Genomic DNA, 22,798 nt, shown 5'->3' with positions numbered 1-22,798 from the left:
GCCAAGTAACGCTTCTTCTTGGTTTCTTTTGCTTGTTATCAGAAATAATCTACAGACACTCTATTGTTTGCGAATGTGTACCGGAAGTTAAGGACAGTCCACGAACGTGCAAATGCGCAGTAACATTTGTTTATGTTGTTGCTTTGAAACAGTCTATACAAAATAATTGTATTTAAATATGTGTCCAGTTACATGCCTTCTAGAAAGATAATGTCTAAAACTAAGAAAAAGAAATGCGTAAAGAAATGTCGTAATAAAATGTCTAAATGGACTTACAGCACTCGATGGGTACAGATGCCACCTGCAGTGACAGCACTTTCCCATTGTGCTGTGGGATGTGAACACGGAAGACTGCACGCACACGTGTGTTTTTACGTCCAATGTCTGTTTCTCCCTTTCGCAACTCGATGTCTGAGTTACGCAGCTTCAGGATTCCACCACAGTCAATGCTTTAAAAGGAAACATTTATTTCATTAGACAATTTTTTTTTAAATTACAGTAGACTATACAATAAAGGTGCTTAAAAGGTTCTTGACAGCGATGCCATAAAAGAACCACTTTTGGTTCCACAAAGAACCTTTCAGTCAAAGGATTTTTAAAGAACCATCCCTTTCTTACCTTAACCTTTTTTTGTCACCTTTTGTGAAACAGAAACGTTCTTTGGATGTTAAAGGTTCTTTATGGAACCATTCAGACAAAAAAGGTTCTTCTATGGCATCGTGAAGAACCTTTGTTTTTAAGAGTGTACTTCCGTGAAAACTGCAGTCGGCAAAGGAACTAAAAGATGTAGATGTTCTTTTCATTTACTGCGGTGCCTTAAGCCAGAGCCATCTTATTTAAAGGCAAAACAGTCGGCCATGTCAATACATCATTTATGCAAAAACACATTCTCTCTGATTGGTGCAGGGCAGGTAAATGTAAATTAGTGGTGATTCGGACAGGTACCTGACACACATGTTGTTTTCAGGCAGGAGAGGTATTTCCAGAACTTTGGTGGAGGCAATCACTGTCTCCTGACTCGGTGTGGCAACAGCTTTTCCCGTAATCCTGTGTACCTGATAAAAGGCGTGTGGCCGTACATAACGCTCGTCTGCTGTCCCAATGAACATCTGCAGGCTGACTGCTTTCTCATTGTAGCCTATGAGCTGAAAACGAATGACACATGTGAACATGCCAAGCTCAATCCAGCTGTCTTTCTCAAACCTTTAATAGCGTTTAGCTTTTGAAGAACCTTAAGGCATTTTTACATGTTCTTTTCTACTTACTTTTTTAAGCCAGTTTTCAAAGTGTGTCTTTCGTTCTCTAGTTTTGCATGTGATTGCTTTTGAAGCCTCAACTCACCTGTTTCTCTGATGGCAGAAATGATTGCCCATTTGTGCTGTGGGTAACTAGGGTAAACAAACTGCCCATCACATGAAACTTAAGCTCTTACCACAGAACCATGTTAAAAATACCACAAGCTGTCTGCATCTATCGCTCTGGATCAATGAAAATACTATAGAAATACATAACAATCACATGTATGTCTTTCTTATTACAAAGTAGGCTTGCCGCGATAGATGGTGTTCGCGGTTATACCGGTGTTAAGTCACAACACCGTTACGTCACTTGCCCTACCGTGGCACCGTATTTATTCAAATATTTAAGTAAGTAAAATAAACCATTTAGTTTAGAAGTGAACAGACACTAATTAAAAAGTGTCTAATTAAAAACTAAAATCAGCTGCGCGCGCAATGCATGCCGAGCGGCAGTCACGTTGCGCAGATCAGTGGCAGGAGTCGAGCTGACTAAAAAGAAAGAATGGCGGAAGATTTAGTTTCAAAACGCAATGCAAAAGCGCCTATTTGGCAGTATTTTGGATTCAAACCAAATGCAAACATTCAACCTGAAAATGTTAACGAAGCAATCTGCAAACTTTGCCTGACGAAGGTGGCAGCATCCGGAGGAAACACAAGTAATTTATACACACACCTTCAAGTGCACCACAAAAATGAGGCTGCCAAAATGGGTCCTGCAGCAAAAAATCGACCGCAGAAGCCAGACGCACAGGTACAGCCATCAATTAGTGATGCATTTGCGCGACGCACAAAATATTAGAGGGACAGTGTGAGGTGGAACAAATGTACTGATGCAGTGACTAAATATATCTGCAAAGATATGGTGTCGTTCTACACGGTTGAAAAACAGTCTTTCAAAGAACTAATAAACACACTCGACAGCCAATATGAACTGCCTGGGCGTTCATATTTCTCCTACACCGCTATCCTTAGTGCCTACATCCGTGTCCGGGGTGAGCTGCAACAGGCTATTTCAACAGTCGAACATTTTTCACTCTCAACGGACATGTGGTCGAGCACAAAAATGACACCTTACATGTCACTGACGTTCCATTTTATTGACACGGAATGGAAACTGGTGTCAAAATGCCTCCAAACAAGTTTTTTGCCAGAGGACCACTCTGCCGCTAACTTGGCCGATGCTCTGCAGGTGGCTCTGCATGACTGGGGGTTAGAAGACAATAAAGTGTCTTGTATCACGACGGACAGTGGAAGCAACATTAAAGCGGCTGTTCGTAATTTAGGCTGGCCCTGGTTAAGCTTCTTTGGGCACAACCTGAACCTAGCTGTGTCCAACACTATTGAGAAGATGGAGAAAGCCCGCACAGACCGTGCCCTAGCAGTTTGTCGTACAATAAACGGCATATTCTCTCACAGCTGGAGAAGGAAAAGGGAGCTGCAGAAAGCCCAGGTCGAGCTTGGCCTCCCCAAACACTCGCTTGTGACGGTAAGTTTATTATTAGTTTTAAAGAAACGTAAATAAAGTAGGCTATAATAAAATCATAGTCTAGGTCCATAATGCCATCATGCAGTTTTCTTAATTATTATTGATAATAATAATTTCTTTTCTCCCCGAGGACTGTGCAACTCGCTGGGGCTCCAAGCAGAAAATGATTGATAGGATGTTAGAGCAAAGGACGGCCATCAATCGAGTTCTTGCTGATGACCGTAAATGTGAGCATCACATGGCAAGACGAGGATGTGTTGCAATCGTTGAACAAAGCGCTGAAGCCAGTGAGCGAGTTCACCGACATTTTGTCTGGCAAAAATTATGTAACTGCATCATCTCTTCTCCCTGTGCTGCATCTCATTAAAGAGGACACATTGGCCCCATCGGATGAGGATGGACAACTGACAGCCAACCTAAAAGCCGGCATAATTTCAATCTTAGACGAAAAATATGGAGCTCTGCCAGAAGCAAGCCGGCAGCTTATGCGAAAGGCAACATTCCTGGACCCGCGCTACCGGGGTGACCACGACCCGCATGTTGAGGAGACCAAGAAGATGATAGAGGAATTAGCGGTCATCCTCGGCAGAAGAGCGCAGTCAGCGCAGTCAGCGCAGCCCACAAGAGAGGGAGGAGAAACTGAGGAGGAAACCACCGGCGTCGAGCCACAGGTCAAAAGAAAAAAGACTTTAGCTAGTTTATTAAAAAGAAAGGCAGGCACTGCTACAGCAAATCTGACCATTCCAGAAAAGGTGGTGACAGAACTTGCCGACTATGCTCAGGATTCACCCATCAACACAGAGCAGGATCCTCTCGTTTGGTGGAAAGATAATGAAAGTCGGTTCCCCTTCTTGGCAAAGGTAGCAAAAAAATATCTTTGCGTGTGTGCGACAAGCTGCGCATCCGAGAGGGTGTTTAGTACGATGGGAAACATCGTCACCCCCACAAGATCCCACCTTAAGCCAGAGAAGGTCAACATGTTGAGTTTCCTGGCAAAGAACATGTAAACTGCAAGCAAGCCAATTTAGTTTTTTTTATTTTTTATTTTGAAAAGACTGCTGACTTGCCATTTATGTAAGGTGATTTTGGAAGTTTTTTTTACTTTCGTTTATTACTTATTTGGTTTTACCTTATTTAATTAAAAAAAAATATTTAGTCCCATTTTATTTCCTCATTCGTTTTAAAAAACGTTCTAATAGGCTACGTGATAAACGTTCTATTATTTAGGCTACTTTGTTCCACACCACAGTTTGCTGATTTTCTGTTTTTTTAGCCTATATAGCATGGTGTATTTTTATTCATTATATTAATAAAAGTTTGTTGTTTCATATAAGTGAGTTTGAATTTTTTCCCCCTGTATTGTTGTAGTTTATTCAAGCATTGACGCCGAATTGGCAATACACGCTAATTCAAAAGTGAAATGCACACATAGTTTGCTGATTTTCTGTATTATTCAGCCTATGTAGCATGGTGTATTTTTCTTTGTTATATTAATAACAGTTCGTTGTTTCATATAAGTGAATTTTTGTTTTCCTGTATTGTTGTTTATTCAAGCATTGACGCCGAATTGGCAATTAACCGCTAATTCAAAAGTGAAAGTGAAATGCGCACAGGCATAGGCTATTTAAAAGCGAAGGAAAAGAGGGAAACTCCAACGAACACAACACCCCCCCCCCCCGGTGATATCGGTATTACCGGTGTCGTCACTTATTGATAAACTGGTGGGAAAATTTCCTCACCGTCACAACCCTATTACAAAGGTATATAAAACAACCGATTAGCTCATATTATATCAATTACAATTTATCTCACACAATAATCTGGTCCAAATACATACCAGAGCAGATGCGAGATGAGAAACACACCCTGAGGTTAGGAAGCAGCTCGCAATTTACCCAAACAATGAAAACAACGCCTGCACGAGTTCAGTGAACAAACCCCTATGTGCACAATGCAGCCTGACTAACTAAAAAGAGTCGCTAAAAATAGATGTTATAATTCAATAATTAACTATAATCAATAAATTACATTTTAGTAATGTCTAATATTTTCATTACCTGGCAGTGACGAGTTGCTTCGCAACACAATGATTAGCCATTCAACAACATGACTTGCTGACACTAACTTAGTAGGTCAATATACAAAACTTTATCACGTTTAATCACGTTTCGCATCTTTTACTTTTTCCATCTAAAATAGTCTAACATGTTTAGCAAGACAATAACAAAGATTTAGGCTTGGCAAACTTGATTTCCAACAATGCTGTGTTTTAAAATCTGCAATTCATAACACACAAGTATGCTACGCTTTCTTAGTGTTGACACAAGTTGAGCATTTCTGTAAAGGGAAATATAGCAGACATTAAAGCTGCAATTCAAAACTTTTTTGGTTAAAATGTAAGTTTTCTGCAATTTTATGGTTCATCATGGCAATTAGAGGCAAAAGTTACGAACTGCAGCTTTAAACAGTCTTTTACATCTTTTCTTTAATTTTATTTTTCAGGTCAACTACTGTCATAGTGGAAATATGCTTTGAGCAGAATATTGCAGAGCAAGCTCAAGTTACACTGTCAGCATTTTTATAGCTGCCTGTATAATAACACATCCAATTTAACTGCATAGACATGTGAACTTAAAGGGATACTTCAGCCCAGAAATAAAATTTCCCCATTTTTACTCACCCTCAAGGAATCCTAACTGAATACGACTTTCTTCTTGAAGAAAAATGCAGTTGGAGTTATAATACCACATATCATATTTCTTCCACACGGTAGAGTGGGGAAATTTTGTTTGGGGGATTTTTTTTCTTGGCTGAAGTATCATTTATCGCCATGGCCCCAAAACTTCAATGTTTAATTTCTTAGTCACTAGCGTCACCAAATGGAAAGGTCAAACACAATGACTTTCAAACAGGTCTCCCAAATAAACCCCCATCACCCACTGCTTGGGCAAACAATTGTCCTGTTCACAGAACCACATTGTTTAAACTCATCGGGACATCATCCTATGAATGACTCACTTACAGTGAACATTACAGTACAAGGATAGGGTAAAGTACTGTAGCATTGGAAAAATATGCACTTTTGTAAAAGAACATTTATGGAAGGTTGATCTTAGGACTGAAGCCTGACCTTTACAACAGGGTGTCTTCCACATTCAGATTTCATGGCCCCTCGACTGCCTTCCGTCTCATAATGGGCTCTATGGTGAGGTTTAGGTTGGATCTCTATTTTTAGCTCACACTGACCAAACTGACTGGGCAGTGGACAATCCAATGAAGGTAAAGATGTGGACCTGAGCAGATAAAACAGACCAGCAGAAGATGTAACAAACATGTTTTTTTACAACTGAACAATGAAATAGAACGCATGCAACCTATTGTTCTAACATGGTTCAAATGTTTACCTTTACAGTACCTGTATAAAGGAGTGTTAACTTGCTTGGGTTTGGCCCAAGAGAATTGCCTTGGAACAGATAAGAAATGTTCCATTATCTCCTCTTTTCTTAAAGGAGGAAGGGACAGTGCTAGACCTTGGTCTTGAAGAACAGAGTCCTGTTGTCCAAGCAGCAGAGACGCCTGATCCTGGTTGTGGTTAGTCTGATACGTTCTCCTAGTTTTTAATGGGATGTCTACATCCAATGGAAGTGTCTGTTGAGCGCCTCCTATCCACGTCTCCTCAGTGACACTTCCCCGAGGAGAATGAGAGGGCGTGGCATTGGGCGAAAGGTGAGGAGAAGGCAAACTGGAAATGACCTCTGCGCTGGAATGACGCCTTTTTCCACACGGTGAGTTTGGCCGAGAGGAAGGCCGTGAGGATGAGGACTGGGGACGGGGACTGAGCCATGTTTCCTCAGTGACGCTGGTGCGGGGTGACTGATAGGGCGACAGTGACTGGGCGTATTGATATAGCAAAAACTGTTGTTGGTGACGGTACCATGGGTCGTCTCCATATGCGGCCAAACAGCTGGGTGAACCGTAGGGGGAAACAAGTGGCGACACTTGAGGAGACGCTTGGGGAGAGTTGAGGGGGGACGGCAGCGGAGACGCCTGCGGTGATATTAGAGGAGAAGCTAGACGAACTCTAGCAGCTGCCTCATTCAACTCTGCCTCTACATCGTCATAGATGTGCGAGAACGATTCACAAGACGACGCGTCGGACAACCAGCTGCGGGAGGACAAGCTGCTGCAAGGGCTGGGACACAGTGAGGACGTGTCCCGGTAGGACGGATCTAGGGGGAGGAAGAGCTGGTCCCTTGATAAAGAAGCAGCAGCGTCCTCACCACAAGCACCTGCTGACTGGTCCAACTGGTGGGCACCTAGGTCCTGGTGGCAGCTGGCTGGGATAGAAGTGATCTGGATGCTTGGACAGTCAAAGACCCGGCTGGGAGACTCCATGGGTTGAATATAAGCAGGATGAGGAGTGGCATAAGGCTGGTTTGTACAGCTGTCCTGCTGTCCCGTGGGATAGCCAGGGCCGCTGGCAAAAAGAGGGTAGCAGTTGGCGTCATCATCCAATTTGGATTCTATGGTAACAAACAAACAAGAATGTTTTAAAATTAGAGCACCAAAGATGCTATAGTCTCGACATCAGTCGTGAAACAGACTTTACAACTTACTTTATAACATTACGCATTTCAAAGTAAATACGACTGATTATTATAAACGTAATGTGCAACATGATTGTATTCATTAAAAGCTGATTGTGAAAAGTGGGCATTTAATACTAGAATGGAGTCAAACATGAATTTACAGATGCAGTATACTGTGGAAGTACGTAGCTGGCACCAAGTCTCTACAAAGATTACCCATGGCTTTATTTTACTAAAAGTGCAGTAATCATGTTTTTTTTGCAAGATTGATTATTTGTAAAACAGTTTTACTACAAATACCGTAGACTAGTTAACTTTGGTAACTGTAGCAAAACCATGGTCAATTTTCGCAAGAAGAAAGTTAAGGCAATGTGATACAACTTGCTATTATTCCCATAACAGCTGGAAAGGCTTCATAACTAAAAAGAATGCCTACATATTGTTAGCATTTATTTTCATTTATAAAATGTTCTTTAGCAATATTTTTCTTGCCCATGGGGCTTATGAAAAGTCCACATTGCTTCAGTGATGGAGCGAAATGAAATTGAAATAAATTTTAAAATTGGGATTTCCAGGCTTGTTAAAGTAATGTCATTTTGTTAAACATTAAAATTAAATTTCTTGTAATTAGAAACAACTGGAAATAAGGTGTGAAAATCCTATAGGCCTACCCTGTTGTTTTGTAACAACCCAAAACAACCAAATGTTCTCAACTACCAAGTGGGATGCATTGGTTATGTATATTTTGCAAAAATCAACTACATTTTAAAGCTGCTCATTCAGACATGCGAGCAAGCTGACAGCTGTCAAAAGTGCAACAGTAGCTGACCACAAATATCACACACACTGATCGACGAGCTACAGATGCTACCAAACTGATAAAACTCCACTTCAGCAGTCAGCTCACAATCCTCCAGACAATTATTCTTTTTACATATTTAGTATCGCTAATGTACATCTTATGAAAGTATATTTTTCCTTTACGTCTCTCCTGTCTGTTCTAAATGTATTTTCTGTAAAGCTGCTTTGCAACTATGCAGTGTTAAAAATGCTATAGGAATAAAATGAATTTTAAATATCCAACAATAACAAATGTGACTTCCTGAATTTGTTATCAGCAAGAAATAAACGCACAAGCAACCTACAGATAACTTAACGAATGACTGAATTAGTGTACAGTGTAGTTACAGTGTAACAACTACAACAGCTTGTATAGGAAGTACTAGTGCGGTATCAGTGTTTTGTTTACAAAATAAACAACCAGAGATATGGAAAAACTGATGGTATTGTTTGCCTAGTGTTTAAGGGATTTTGGGCAAAAAAAAATAAAAGTTCAGTAAATGTACCTATTAATGTCATTTTTAAGTTGTTTCGAGAAAGAGTTTTGACCTTCCTTTCAAGCGCGTCAACTGCACGAACTGACACATTTGATGCCGAAAGATAAGGAAGTAAAAACACCGTTAATTTGCCTATAACAACGCACCGATCCGAATGCGAACAATTCTTGAAAACATTACAACCCATCCTCGACGGAACCACAACGCTTCCATTGCCATCGCGCGTTTCGTTCGCGTCCCCTGCAAGTACTATACAAACCTGTATGGGCCAGCGAGGGTTGATGGTGACTGGTCTCCCCAAAAATTAGTCTGAAGTCCAGTTCGTCACTGTAGTTAGAAGACATTTCATCAGAGAGCTCTGCTCCACTTCCTCATGTAACTCCAAAACTACATGTATGTGAACAAGAACGCGTCCATGCGTGTGCAGACGTGACCGTGCGCTCCAACTTTCTACGATCTGGAACAAACCAGGAACACGCTTCAAAATATCGTTTTTGTCCTCTGAAGTTGGTTAGATCGAGCCTTTAATGTCGTTTCTTTGGGTTTATGACGTTTAATGTCGTGTTTTGTGTTTATCTAGAGACCCGCGCGTACGTTGAATGCTACAGTAAAGTTACATTGACACTCCGGGCTGACGTCACGGCATCTGACAGACTACAATCACTCGTAAAGGAAACACAGTCTTCATGCGCGCTGCGCAAACCGGTTGGAGTATGACATCCAGGTATCGCGAGACCGATAACACAGAACAGCCTTCGCATAGCTCTCTGCATGACTTGACTATAATAAAAAAAAACATTATTAATCATTACTAGCAAACAACTAAACATTTTATTTCAAATAATATCCATGAGGCTAAAAAACCTATAATAGTGTTAAATAAAATACGTTTATAACGTCATTGCATCTGTGTTTACTCCTTGACCTTCACATCAAGAGCTGAAAATCATTATGCCATTTAAAAACAGCTAATTCAAGAAAATAGTTATTTCCCCCACATAAAACAGTGGCATACAACACATTCAACAAATGCAACATTAATGTGCAGGAAAACAATGGCACCTGACAAGGGAACATTCCAATTGAAGAAGCATAAAGCAGACCATATGTGCTGTTACAGTGTGTCCAAAAATACTCCACTGTGCATTTTATGGCATAAGAAGTCTTTATAGTGAGTTCAGATAGTCAATGTCTAGCCAAGGTTAATGTGTGGTCTGACCACAAGCACCATTCACAACTTTGGTCATGCGTATCATTTCCCCTTCCTTTTGTAGGGGCGGTTCAGTAATGTGTCTCTTTCGGACGACTGACTCTTTGTCATCCAGTGCTGCACACTGTTTGTCGTCCCTCTTGCGTTTGTTCACCAGCCCGCTGTTTTCCTCTCCTACTCGACCCTCTGGAAGACCCAGTGTGCGCAAGCAGACAATAGCCGCTGCTTGCTCTGCAGATTTCTTTGACTTTTCCCTAAAACAAGAATAGGAGAGAGAGATATAAATGACATACAATTGCACGACGCATGCAATGAACATATGCGTGTTTGCACAGAAAACTCACCAGAGTGTAGACCGGTACTTCTTATCGGCCACAATAACCGTGGATTGAAACGCTCTATCTTGGGTTCGCTGTTTCTACGAAGTTAAAAGTGACATATTACTATTTTTTACCCAAATCTTTTACCTAAACTTGCCTCAACAGCAACTGGCAAATCATGGTTCACCGCTGTAAAAAAGGAAGTTGTGCCTTCCTGTTTCAATAGATGTTTCAATAGGCATTACTTGATTTGCTTTACTATAGATGCGCAACAGGACTTTCCACTTGTGATTGCCCTGGTCTATTTCATGAAAGGTTTTTATTTCTTATATCTGATTATTATGGTTGTTACATTGTGTTGACCCCAACACTGCTCACCACTAATCAGATATTCTACAATATCATTTATCAGTGTCTCTAGGTTTCTTATACTGCGTATACACCGGATGCGAGCAGTGCAATGCGACAACATAACATCCAGCGTGGTCACTGATTATAATGGGTTCTACTATCTCACGTCCGCTATCGACACAGTGTTATACTCCTGAATAGTGATGAATGATCTCTAGTAAAACTGACCGTCTCATACAAAGGCTGATTGAGCTTTTCCCTTCGACTCCATTCCAACAGGTACATCTTTGGAGTGATCTGAGGTGGGTAATCTCGCCTACACACACACACACACACACAGACACAAATGTCAATGCATATACGCACAGGTCATTCTACTCTGATAAACTGAGCCAAAATGAATCAAACCTCTCAAAGCGGATGGCCATTGTGATGATGTCGTCCTCTAGTTTAGGGCTCAATGGTTGATCACTGTTGACCTGTAGGGAAGATCTTCTAGCCTCCAGTTCAGCTGTGGTTTTACTGTAGTATTCAGGCATGCCAAACACCTCACTGAACAACACAACACAAACACATTACTAAAAATCTATGAGACAATTGCAGCTGAATTATAATATTATCTTATCAGTGATGATAAGATCGTAAATGTTGGGCCCTTTATGATTTGAAAATCAAACAGTCCATTAAAAACATTGGGATTATATATTTAACAGTGGGTATATGGAGTACCGCAGAGATGACGTATTTTTGTAGGCTAAACCACCGTAAACCCGCGCTGGTTTCCTCGACCGAAAGCCTATTCATTTTTCACATACACTTTTGGAAGATCACAAAAAATAAGATCTGCGATTAACAAATGTTCATGATGTTTACACGTTTTGTCTATCAATATCATCTTTAGAGATTAACACAATATGTACTATTTTTGAAGCCAAAATACAATCGCCAGAAGTAAAAAGCTAACACGAGGCTATAAACAGACTGCACTGACTATGGTCGCTCGGTCCGATATCATCGTCACCACCACCAAGCCTCCGACAACTTTCCTAAACTTGATTAAAAACGTGTTTCCTGGTAAGTAATTACTCCGTGAATGAATCCCCAACAAGAGATTTGTGCCCATGTTGCATTATTTGTGAGATTTATATGCGCGATAACGTCTAACGTCCCCGCCAACGGAAGAAGTCACTTTTAGTCAAGTCAACTTAATTTATATAGCAATTTTTACAATTTTCATTGTTACAAAGCAGTTGTACATAACTATAAGCAAAACATTTAAAGTTATACAAGTAAAAACAAAAAAGGTGAAAAACACAGAAGACAGACACGCACACACCGGTTCAAATACACCCACATACAAAACACGGACTCAGAACTCCACGCGCACAATATACACACGTACTAACACACACAGACACACACTCGGACGCACACACGCGCGCACACACACACGCACAGTGGTTATAACAGAGAAGCACACATTTAAGATAAAGGAGAGTGAAACATAGGTAAAATATTAAACAGACTATAAATTCCTATATGTAATATTCAATAAGTTAAGTAAAACTTTTAAGTTCTAATTGTAATTTTAGCAACGGCAACCGCCGTTTTAAAGACAGAATAAACGTTTAAAAAAATCACAAGCGAGTTATAACTGGTGTGTTTTATGTCATAGATTAAAACGTGAAAATATTTAGAGGTTTTGTTAGCCACAGACCTTATTTCAGGCGATTTACTGAAACTCCATTAAAAAAAACCATAGACTTTGGGGCGATGGAACCGGAAGTCTTAAAATGCTAACTCGCTTCCGGGGTTTGCAAACAAAAATACGTCATCTCTGCGGTATGTAATATTTGTCACAAATATGCCAAGAAAGTGAAAATAATTCCATTCACAGAGACAAACACCTATCTTGAATAGTTATTTTATGGTTAGTAAGAAATATTTATGGGCATGGATGAATTACCAGATTTCGGCAACTGTCTGAGCTGCATGTAACTGTTTTCCAAACGGAGACTCAACTCTGTCTCGGAGCATCTGACATAAGCAGTATTTGGTGTTAAATGGGTTATTGTCATAGCGAACAGCCTGTAAACCCATAGAAACAAATTCATGACTTCTATGAAGTCCCAAAGAAAACAAATGATGACATGACATTGTTTAAATGAATAAACTGTTGTTCACTGTTGATGACTATAGGAATCTAACCATGTAAATTTTGTACCACTCACATATTTGATATATTCGTCCATTACAGTTTCTACAGACAGTGCTCCCTGCTGGCGGAAGATTGATGGATTCCACATGGCCGCCCGGGCAAGCATTACAGATGATGCCCCTGTAGCAACCCGAAACTTTTCGATGTCATCAAATGTCTTCACTGAATCCAAAGAGCCACCACTACAGAGAAACAGAAACAAGACAATCAATTTCAACTGCAATGTAGTTCCCTACACATTTACAGTGAGGGAAAAAAATATTTGATCCCCTGCTGATTTTGTAAGTTTGCATACTTACAAAGAAATTACGTTTATTTTAACTGATAGAAACAGAATTTAAACCACAAAATCCAGAAAAACACATTATATAAAAGTTATAAATTGATTTGCATTTCATTGAGTAAAATAATTATATGATCCCGACTTCCCGAGCAAAACATAACTTTGTACTTGGTGGAGAAACCCTTGTTGGCAAGCACAGAGTTGGTCAGCATGTTTGCACACGTCAGGAGACATTTTGGTCCACTCCTCTGTAAATCTTTAAGGTTTCTTGGTTGTCGCTTGGCAACTTAAAGTTTTAGCCTCCTTTACAGATGTTCTATAGGACTGGGGTCTAGAGACTGGCTAGGACACTGTTAATGTGCTTCTCCTTGAGCCACTTCTTGGTTGTCTTGGCGATATGTTTTGGGTCTTTGTCACGTTGAAGGCCCATCCACGACCCATCTTTAGTGTTCTGGTTGAGGGGAGGAGTTTCTCATCCAAGATTTTACAGTACATGGCCCCATCCCTCAGCCCCTCAATGCTGTGAAGTCATTTTGTACCCATAGCAGAGAAAAAGCCCCAAAGCATAACGTTTCCAACAATGTGCTTGACTGTAGAGATGGTGATCTTGGGGTCATCGTCAGCATTTCTCCTCCACCAAACACGGAGAGTCAATTTTGGTCCCATCTGACCACAGAACTTTCTCAAAAGCCTTTTCGGAATTATTTTGATGTTCATTGGCAAACTTCAGACAAGCCAGAGAGGCCTTCTTGAGCAGGAGGACCTTGCGGGTGTAGCAGAATTTCAATCTATTGTGGCATAGTGTGTTACCAATGGTTTGCTTGGTAACTGTTACCAACTGCCTTGAAATCATTAACAAGCTTCTTCCGTGTAGTTCTAGGATGATAATAGGAGATAGTAGTTCTATCTTTACCCCCATTGGGAAAATCTTGCAGGAAGCTCCAGACCAAGGGCAATTGATGGTTATTTTGTATTCTTTTATTTCCAAATAATCACACCAACAGTTGTCTCCTTCTCACAAAGCTTGTGTCTGATGTTCTTGAAGCCCGTTCCAGCTTTGTGCAGGTCTACAATCTTGTCTCTGAAATCATTCGACAGCTTTGGTCTTGACCATGGTGGTGGAGGTTGAAATGGAAGATACAGATTCTGTTGGCAGGCATATTTTATATACATAACAAGCTGACATTAGGAGTATCTGTGGAGCCAGAATTCTTGCTGGTTGGTGGGGATCAAATACTTATTTTACTCACTGAAATGCAAATAAATGTATAACCTTTATATAATGTTTTTTTTTCCAGATTTTCTTGTTGATTTTCTGTCTCTATCTGTTACAATAAACCTACCATTAAAAGTATAGACTGACCATTTCTTCAGTGGGCAAACGTACAAAATCAGCAAGTGATCAAATATGTATATCCCTCACTGTGTTTTTAACTATTTGAGAGGCTCATTGTGTAGAAAACAACAAAAAAACGTACTGGCATGAACATAACCAAATAATCAAATCCACGATCCAAGTCACTACTTCCTGGGCACAGGAATTCCACAAACAATAAAGAGTAACCAACATCAGGACATTTAGTCTGTAAAACAACAAATTGGCACTCTTTTTGGATGAACTAACCCTCTAAGTATATAAATTTGCTATTTTTTTAGATAAAATATATAACAAAATAGCACACAGCATCTGTATGCAAATGATCCTACAGCTTTTCAGTACAGTCTGCATGAGACACAAGTGAAATAAACTGAGGACTGACTTGGCAATGACGGGAATAGACACACTTTCAGCTACGGCCTGGATATAATCGCAGTGAACTGGATGCCGCGGTCTCTCCTCTTTCATCCTAAAATCAAAACAACACAAGAACATAAAGATGATTGGAAATAAGAATATTGTAATAAGAATATGTTCACCAATACAACTAAAGAAAACATCTTACCTGCCATGCACCGCTATGGCCGCAACTCCTGTTCTTTCAATTCTTTTCACTAAATTCACTGTGTCCTCAAGCTGAAAAAGCAGAGAAATAAACAAAGATCTGATCACAGGGATCTAAATGTCAAATCCACAACCAAAAGTCTATCAGTTAACTTTATTTCTCCTATGGCTAAAGCAATCCTAATATAGACCGAATGTTGATGACATGATTTTATTCTCTGACAGATTAGGAACACAGAAAATCTGAAAAAAAAACTCCAAAACAGAATGACAGAAATATTACATTTTTTACAACGCATTCCATATATTGTGATATCTGTAATGAAGCGTTCCCACGTCCTTTCACATTTTAACTTTTATTGTACAGTATTATACAGTATGTGTACAGTAATCCTTTATTTTCCTTCCAAAGGCAGTAATTTTCCCAGATGGTCCCATAAACTTCTGAGGACGTACTGTTTGGAGAATCCTGATTTTGCATGTTACTGGTTTTGAAATCCCATTCACAAGAGTGCTCAAGATCTGTTAAAGACAAGTGGTTAAAGAAAATTTGAATAAATGAATCAGTTTAACTGATATTGTCAAAAACAAAACTGATACAGTCAAGAACCAAAGTGTGTTGTGTTCAAGCAATACAGAGCCTATGACTAGGGCTGTCACAGAAATTTGACGATTAATTGTCTATTAAATAATTGCCATTATGACGATTAATTGTCTGTTTTAAGGCTTTGACAATATAACTATCAATGACAATTAATTTATTCAATGAAGAAAATATATACTTTAGAAATGTGAAAATTTTGTAAATAACTAATATTATTTACTGTAGAGTGACCTTAACAGAAAAGACTTGAGTCTTGAGCACTAAAACTAGATATGAGGGTCTTGCTGTGTAGATGCAGCAAGTCTGGAAACAAAACAAATCAACAAAAAAATACAAAGCTAACACAACTTAAACAATGGAGAAATGTCATTTGAATGTAACAGTGAGTGCTGATCAAGGACGGTGGATATAAAATGCAGCAGATACTGCAGATCACCCTCAAAGGATTCACAATAATTGCGGTTATCTGAAATAATTGTGATGACGTTAAATAATTCCGATGAGACGATTATTTAATAATTGTGACAGCCCTACCTATGACTGAACCCAAATCTATGAAAACTTACAGCTTCAATTTTCTCTGGATCAGAAAGAAGTGCAGAACCCATTCCTCCCTATAAGAATGTACACTTATTATATTAGGACAACACAAATGTTTACTCTAAAACTGTTACTCAAACTCTTCATACATTATATTAAATAAGCATTGGTATGTCAGACACAAAGGCAGAATTTACCTTAGTAGAGTATTCCTTTGGACAGCCCATGTTCACATCAACAGCTGCCACATCATTTTCTCTATTCAGAACAGAAGTTTAAAAGTGTTATAATTCAGAGCAACATATAAATCTGGATCCACCGTAAATAAGAGAAAAACTGATATGTAATTTACATAAGTTTGGCCACAGCAAGAGCTCTGTCTGGATCAGCTGTTCCCTGCAACACAAACCGCCAGAGAAATACTTAAACTCATTTTTCATTACATTAGGCTAAAACCAGTGGTGTAGTCTACGTGATACGCAGGCAAGCATTTAAACAACTATTTCAGTGTATTTGTAAGCCTGCCCCTGAAGCTACTGCCTCTTCGAGTGACGCTGCAGCAGGTGTTACAGAAAATGAGCCCGACGAGGTGCTATACGCTGTACGCGGGGTCTCCCTCTGTTGCGATAGCTTCCCGGGGTGGCAATCGCGTTTCTCTGTTCGCCGGTGTATTATACTTTCTGCAGATAACTCACCCACACTTTTAAAACCACTGCCTATTCTTTAATAAAATTAGCATATTTGTTATCATTAACATAACTGTAAGTGGATTGTTGGCATATTAAATTGTATCTAACTAGCGTATCTAAAACGTTAGTTTGTGTGGTGAATCAATAAATGAGTGAGAAAGTAAGAGAAAACTTATACTACAATGTTCAGTTGTTTTAGATGATAAGAGATGAGAACTCCTGGCCAGCCTTGTGAGTCAGTCTAGAGACACTGCCAGCATAAGTGCAACGGGTGCTTGATAAAACTGCACAAACGTTCATTGTTTATTATTATAGTTAAATGTCAATGTCAATAATAGTCGTAACTTGTACTCATAAGTGTGACCCAGTGTGAAAACTAGGCTAAAAATCAAGTTATTAGTGACAAGCATCAGAGTTTGATTTTAACCATTTATTTCAATATGATTTACTGTGAGTCTTTGACAGTCAAAATCAAACTAAATTAAAATCTTAAAATTACACTTTCACAGGATATTCTTTATTTTGTTGGTTGCCCAGCTGAAAAAATAATAGAACCCTGCCCAAAACACAATAGATGCAGATGGGAATCAATAGAACACCCATTAATGCCAAAGACATGTTTTAAAATTTTGTAATAGAAAAAAATGTGGTTCATAATGGTATTTTAATGGAAACCACTAGAATTTATGTAATGGTTTCTATTTTTTTAGCAGGGTGGGTTCATGTAGAAATAGTAGGCTATATCACAAAATAAATGACTTTATAGCTGGGTTTTCACATGGATCACAAATGTGCATTGAAAATTGCCCGTTGATAAAACTTGTGCTTTAGGGCTTGTATACATATACCATCTAAGGCTATAAATGAAACTCTTAACTGGCTGAGAGACAGTGATTAACAAAACCAGCAAGTCCCCTCAGCTGTCATGGCTATTGAAGTCTTGCTTGCAATAAATCTTGATTACAGAATGCTCTTGATTGCATATATTCACATACTCTATGCATTCGTGAGTGTGGTGGAGCTCATGAGTTGTCGGTCTGGGACGGGTGAGTAGGCTGGGAGGTAAAATCAGAATATACTCACTACAAAAAACTAGACTACACCACTGGCTAAAACATAATATATTGGGGGTAAAAAGGTCCTAATTTTTGTCCCCTCACAAAACTATGAAAGCCAGTTCCTGCTTAATTTTAAAAAGATGTCCTACATAAAAGTCATAAAAATGTGATACTAAGTAATAGCTATGAGACAGTTTAAGCAACTGTGATGGAGACTGCTTTACATATAAAACACTAAATGCAAAAAGATTATAACTTTTTAATCCTGTGTTATTAAATGAAAAGGATTGGGGCATTAAAAGAAAACTCGTGCTGAAGACCCAAGAGCCAAAGCCAAAAACCTCACCAAAACACCTATTACAAAGACAGTGAAATATGCACAGTCATGTACAAAATGTAATGCAATGGGTTCTGGAATGGCAAAAAAGAAAGGTTTGAGGAATCTAAAGTACTTACCATCTGAAAGACAACACGGTCCTTCTCTTTACGGCAGGTGCGAAACATCACACGCTCATCTGGAGCAATGAAATCAACCGTCTCCAAAACATCTGAAGACAAACAGAAGGTGTAATAACATGTAAGCTGGTTCTATTTCACATGATCATCAATGTGTTATATATACTCAGATATATCAGATGACCAGCAGAAAACAGACGTACCGTTTACCACTCGCTTACATTGGGCCATTTTAATATCAATCAGCTCCTGAAATAACAAAGAGCCAAATGCTTGCATTTTGATTGCACAAAAACAACATAGTTTCTAGGTAATTCATTCATTTTACTCGAATTGCAGGCATGCTAAGACGGCCAGAAAAAATGTTTTGGGCATAATGCACAATTTTGTCTACCCACAGATGTTTTCCTATTAATGGGATGGATAACTTTATTAATCCCCAAAGGGAAATTTATTTGAACACAGACATTAAGAGTATAGATCAACATTATTGTTGTTGACAGTGAACACAGACATAATGCAATAGGGCAGCAAAACGGAACAGAATTGTCAGTGAGTGAATTTAAGTAAATCTTCACCTCACAGTACACAATATGTGCTCCATAGTCCAGTGCCAGGAGTCTCATGGGAAGAGTGCCCACCCGCACCATGGGAGCCAGAATATACTTCTGACCAAAACATAACCTTTCAACACTACTGGCCATCATCACTGCTGAGACATGATCACATCACATTAGCTTAAACACTGTCATTATAAAACAATGTGTAACTATCACATTAAAAACAATAACATGTAATTAACTTTAGACTCGTAGCGTTCATAGCAGCATACAAATGCCATGGCAAAAATTGTAATACATTTAACAAGACTAGCAAAGACCAACAGAAACAGTAAAAAAATATCAAACTACTTACGTTAAAAACAAAATCTGGGGCGAACAAACAAGCATGAAGAGAAACTTCTGTGCACGACAATTACGTTACCGTAAAAACGTGCTTCCGGTCTGATGTCATAACTGTGCGCATGTCATCTTACAGAAGTCAGCGGAATCGTTTCCACTTTTACTTTCTTGATTTAAAGTCTGCATTACACTACGATTGAACAGCCGGCATTTAAAGCGGTGTGACAAAACTTTTTTTAAACAGTCAGCTTGCTACAGTTTTCGGTAGTTATCTTTAAGAGTTGTTTTTTCTTGGCCGTGCTTACTGGCGCCGTGGCTTAGATGGTTAAAGCGCCTGTCTAGTAAACAGGAGATCCTGGGTTCGAATCCCAGCGGTGCCTTTTCTATCGACTTATCAAGTTATCATTTACAAAAGTAATCAAATATTTTACATTATATTTTTACCCCACTTTATGGTGCCTGCACCCTTTTAAAACAATGGTATGGTACATGTTAATTATCCTTATGAGCATATAGTTTATTTTATATAAAGATCTTATACTTCAGGCTTTTTAGGCTAATGCCCAAAACACTAAGGGGTGGTTTCCCGGACAAGGATTATCTTAAAACAAGACTAGGCTTCCTTAAATTAGGGTATATAAGTCGTTTTAAAGGAGTAGTTCACCTTCAAAATGGAAATTCTGTCATCATTTACACGCCCTCTTGTCATTTCAAACCTTTATGACTTTCTTTCTTCTGCAGAACACAAAGGAAGATATTTTGAAAAAATTTTGGTAACAGAACAGCTTGCATTGGTTACAAGTGAATGGGGGGGATGTTAACAACATTCTTCAAAATATCTTCTTTTGTGTTCTGAGGAAGAAAGTCATATAGATTTGAAATGACAAGAGGGTGAGTATGACAGAATTTTAAATTTGAAGGTGAACTCCTTTAACATCATACTGTACTTTACAAAAAACAGTACCTGCGTGCATCTTGAGACAAACCAATCGCACTGATATATTTTAAGATATGTCAGTGTAAGTTGTTTTCTATCAAGACACCTCTAACATTTAAGTTAGTCTGGGTACTAGTACTGGTAGTCTCGTGTACTAGTCTTCATACTGAAGGTCTGGAACTTATCGTCACTTTCTTTTGCCAAGGCCACATGACTGACATGTCAAATAACCAATCGTGTTTGGTTTGTTGCCCCGTCATGTTTAGAGGCGTGGAAATGTGCCGCAGTAACAGACCGTGTATGTTCACAAACATGTCAAAAGTTAACAGAAACAACAATGATTATACTGTAAGTGTATGCCGTGAACCTCGCGTACTTTTAAGAATTAAGCATTTAGTCGATTGTGATGAATTCTTATAGCAACCGATGTAAACACGACAGCTTACTTCTTAGATCAGACAGCTTCATGTTGTTTCCAGGCGGACCATTAAAGACACAACACGCATGTCTCCCGGAAATCCTGTCAAATTCAACCAATCAGATGACGACTTTGAACGTGCTGAAGTGTTTCCAGAAAAGTGTGCCTTATGCATCAGATGTTTAGCCAATGGTCCATGTGCGTGATGTCTGAGACTAGTCTGGGCTAGGCTTATGCCCGTTCAGGAAACCGCCCCAACCTGAATGCCATTTAAACTGTATATTAGATTCATCAGAGTTTGTGATGTTGGATTAGCCTGGCAGGTATTTACTCTCCAAAACATTATTAGATGTGTTACGGCTGGCTCGTAAACTGCAACATAAAAGAGTAACCTTAGTTCCCTGAGAAACGGGAACGAGACGGGGGTATCCTCCAATCACCAACTTCCTGAAGCCTTATTGCACAACGCCAGTACATTCCAAAGTGTACTGGGCCAATGACGCTCAAGACGGCGCTAGGGGGGTGGAGCCACCTCCGTTATAATGAGTCAGGGCTGTAGTCTAAGTCCTACACTATTCAACATATACATAAATGAATTTGCTCGAGCTCTAGAACAGTCACCAGCACCCGGTCCAACCTTACTAGACACTGAAGTGAAATGCCTTCTGTTTGCAGATGATCTGGTGCTGCTGTCACTGTTGAAGATTTTATTTGACCAAAGTATAACGGAATCATTTACCCATTGTTTTACTATTAGAAGTTTATCTTTACATAAGGTCTGGTCTTTGTTAGTTCATCTCTAGTCGTAAATACCAGAGTCCTTGTTATTAACCCCCCTCACCAGCTAGGAATGCTGAGGTCAGACATCTGTTTCAAATTATAATGGTAACCCCCGATAATTTAGGTGTGTGTGCGTGGGAGTAAGGACAGTATAAAGGTTTTCCCCCAACCAGAGTTGAGCAGTTGTTCTGCAGGCAACTCAGTTGTTCTGCAGGCAACTCAGGCTTCCTGTTTCCTGCATCGCTGCCGGCAGCTTGTTTGTATCCGTGCGCTTACCACTTCGCTCTAATATTAGTGTATTTTATTATCATTAATTATTATTGTCGTTGCTAACGTATCCTGATATCTCAATAACCCTGTTCCTGTTATTTACTTGGAAGAGTCTAAACCAAATGTGATAGTTAACTTAACGCCGTTAGCATAGCAATAGCGTGTTAGCTTGCTTTCTGTTCACACTGTAGAATATCATCTTGCCTCTGGTTTGTCTTGTGTGCTAACTGTTTCTCTTTTTAAGCGAGTATACTACGATCCATCGAGCAACCTTGGTAAGTTGGAATTGCACTTCAAATCCGGTGAGTTATGGCTTCTACACTGGGTTCCAAATTATTATGCAAATGATATCTTTCTCTGGTTTTCCTAATTTGTCGATGCAAATGACAGTCAGTATAATTTTCAAGTAATCAACAGTTAGGGTACATTTGGAATTTTATTGAACAAACCTCCCACTGACAACAGTATTTATTTAAAAAATGAAAACAGAGTTTTCAAACATTTCATAGGTTGTAAAAAACTGAAAATGGTCATTTGTTGAATTTGCAGCATTAGGAGGTCATATTTACTGAAATCAAAAGCTATTTCAATCAAAAACATCCTAACAGGGCAAGTTACATGTTAACATAGGACCCCTTCTTTGATATCACCTTCACAATTCTTGCATCCATTGAACTTGTGAGTTTTTGGATAGTTTCTGATTGAATTTCTTTGCAGGATGTCAGAATAGCCTCCCAGAGCTGCTGTTTTGATGCTAACTGCCTCCCACCATCATAGATCTTTCGCTTGAGGATGCTCCAAAGGTTCTCAATAGGGTTGAGGTCAGGGGAGGATGGTGGCCACACCATGAGTTTCTCTCCTTTTATGCCCATAGCAGCCAATGACACGGAGGTATTCTTTGCAGCATGAGATGGTGCATTGTCATGCATGAAGATGATTTTGCTACGGAAGGCATGGTTCTTCTTTTTGTACCATGGAAGAAAGTGCTCAGTCAGAAACTCTACATACCTTGCAGAGTTCATTTTCACACCTTCAGGGACCCTAAAGGGGCCCACCAGCTGTCTCCCCATGATTCCAGCCCAAAACATGACTCCGCCACCTCCTTGCTGA

At 39.4% G+C, this 22,798-nt stretch overlaps 3 protein-coding genes and 1 non-coding gene across 7 annotated transcripts in view; 2 read left to right on the top strand and 2 right to left on the bottom strand.

The window, feature by feature from the left end:
- Positions 1–9,341, bottom strand: part of nfatc3b (nuclear factor of activated T cells 3b) — a 28,805-nt gene extending 19,464 nt beyond the window's left edge. For all 3 annotated transcript variants that reach the window (XM_057328849.1, XM_057328851.1, XM_057328850.1), the window contains exons 1-5: positions 8,970–9,341; positions 6,200–7,307; positions 5,915–6,077; positions 946–1,145; positions 277–449 (exon numbers count right to left, since the gene is read on the bottom strand). In XM_057328849.1, the coding sequence (XP_057184832.1) occupies positions 277–449; positions 946–1,145; positions 5,915–6,077; positions 6,200–7,307; positions 8,970–9,054 (1,729 nt within the window). In that variant the 5' untranslated portion in view covers positions 9,055–9,341. The remainder of the gene's footprint in view (positions 1–276; positions 450–945; positions 1,146–5,914; positions 6,078–6,199; positions 7,308–8,969) is intronic.
- On the top strand, positions 1,152–5,100 carry LOC130551288 (E3 SUMO-protein ligase ZBED1-like). The gene is made up of 2 exons (XM_057328852.1): positions 1,152–2,784; positions 2,915–5,100. Exon 2 carries the CDS (start codon positions 3,000–3,002, stop codon positions 3,789–3,791), a length of 792 nt encoding a protein of 263 aa, XP_057184835.1. The 5' UTR covers positions 1,152–2,784; positions 2,915–2,999; the 3' UTR covers positions 3,792–5,100.
- A 186-nt stretch (positions 9,342–9,527) lies between the features above and the next one.
- dus2 (dihydrouridine synthase 2) lies at positions 9,528–19,407 on the bottom strand. 2 transcript variants are annotated; one of them, XM_057328853.1, is made up of 16 exons: positions 19,297–19,407; positions 18,960–19,090; positions 18,585–18,630; positions 18,382–18,473; positions 16,531–16,574; positions 16,376–16,436; positions 16,205–16,252; positions 15,491–15,556; positions 15,036–15,106; positions 14,853–14,939; positions 12,823–12,991; positions 12,558–12,679; positions 11,000–11,143; positions 10,820–10,907; positions 10,265–10,338; positions 9,528–10,174 (listed from the first exon to the last, which is right to left on the bottom strand). In XM_057328853.1, exons 2-16 carry the CDS (start codon positions 19,086–19,088, stop codon positions 9,913–9,915), a joined length of 1,503 nt encoding a protein of 500 aa, XP_057184836.1. In that variant the 5' UTR covers positions 19,089–19,090; positions 19,297–19,407; the 3' UTR covers positions 9,528–9,912. The 2 variants fall into 2 exon arrangements, with proteins under 2 accessions (XP_057184836.1, XP_057184837.1); XM_057328854.1 differs by having other exon boundaries at positions 18,960–19,093; positions 19,297–19,393.
- A 182-nt stretch (positions 19,408–19,589) lies between these two features.
- On the top strand, positions 19,590–19,663 carry trnat-agu (transfer RNA threonine (anticodon AGU)). Its single transcript has one exon. It is a non-coding gene; the product is annotated as a tRNA-Thr (tRNA).
- The last annotated feature ends 3,135 nt before the right edge of the window (positions 19,664–22,798 follow it).

Source organism: Triplophysa rosa, unplaced genomic scaffold (genome assembly GCF_024868665.1).
Source record: "Triplophysa rosa unplaced genomic scaffold, Trosa_1v2 scaffold86_ERROPOS1239135, whole genome shotgun sequence".
Taxonomy (NCBI): Eukaryota; Metazoa; Chordata; class Actinopteri; order Cypriniformes; family Nemacheilidae; genus Triplophysa; species Triplophysa rosa.
This window is presented reverse-complemented; position numbering and strand designations above follow the sequence as displayed.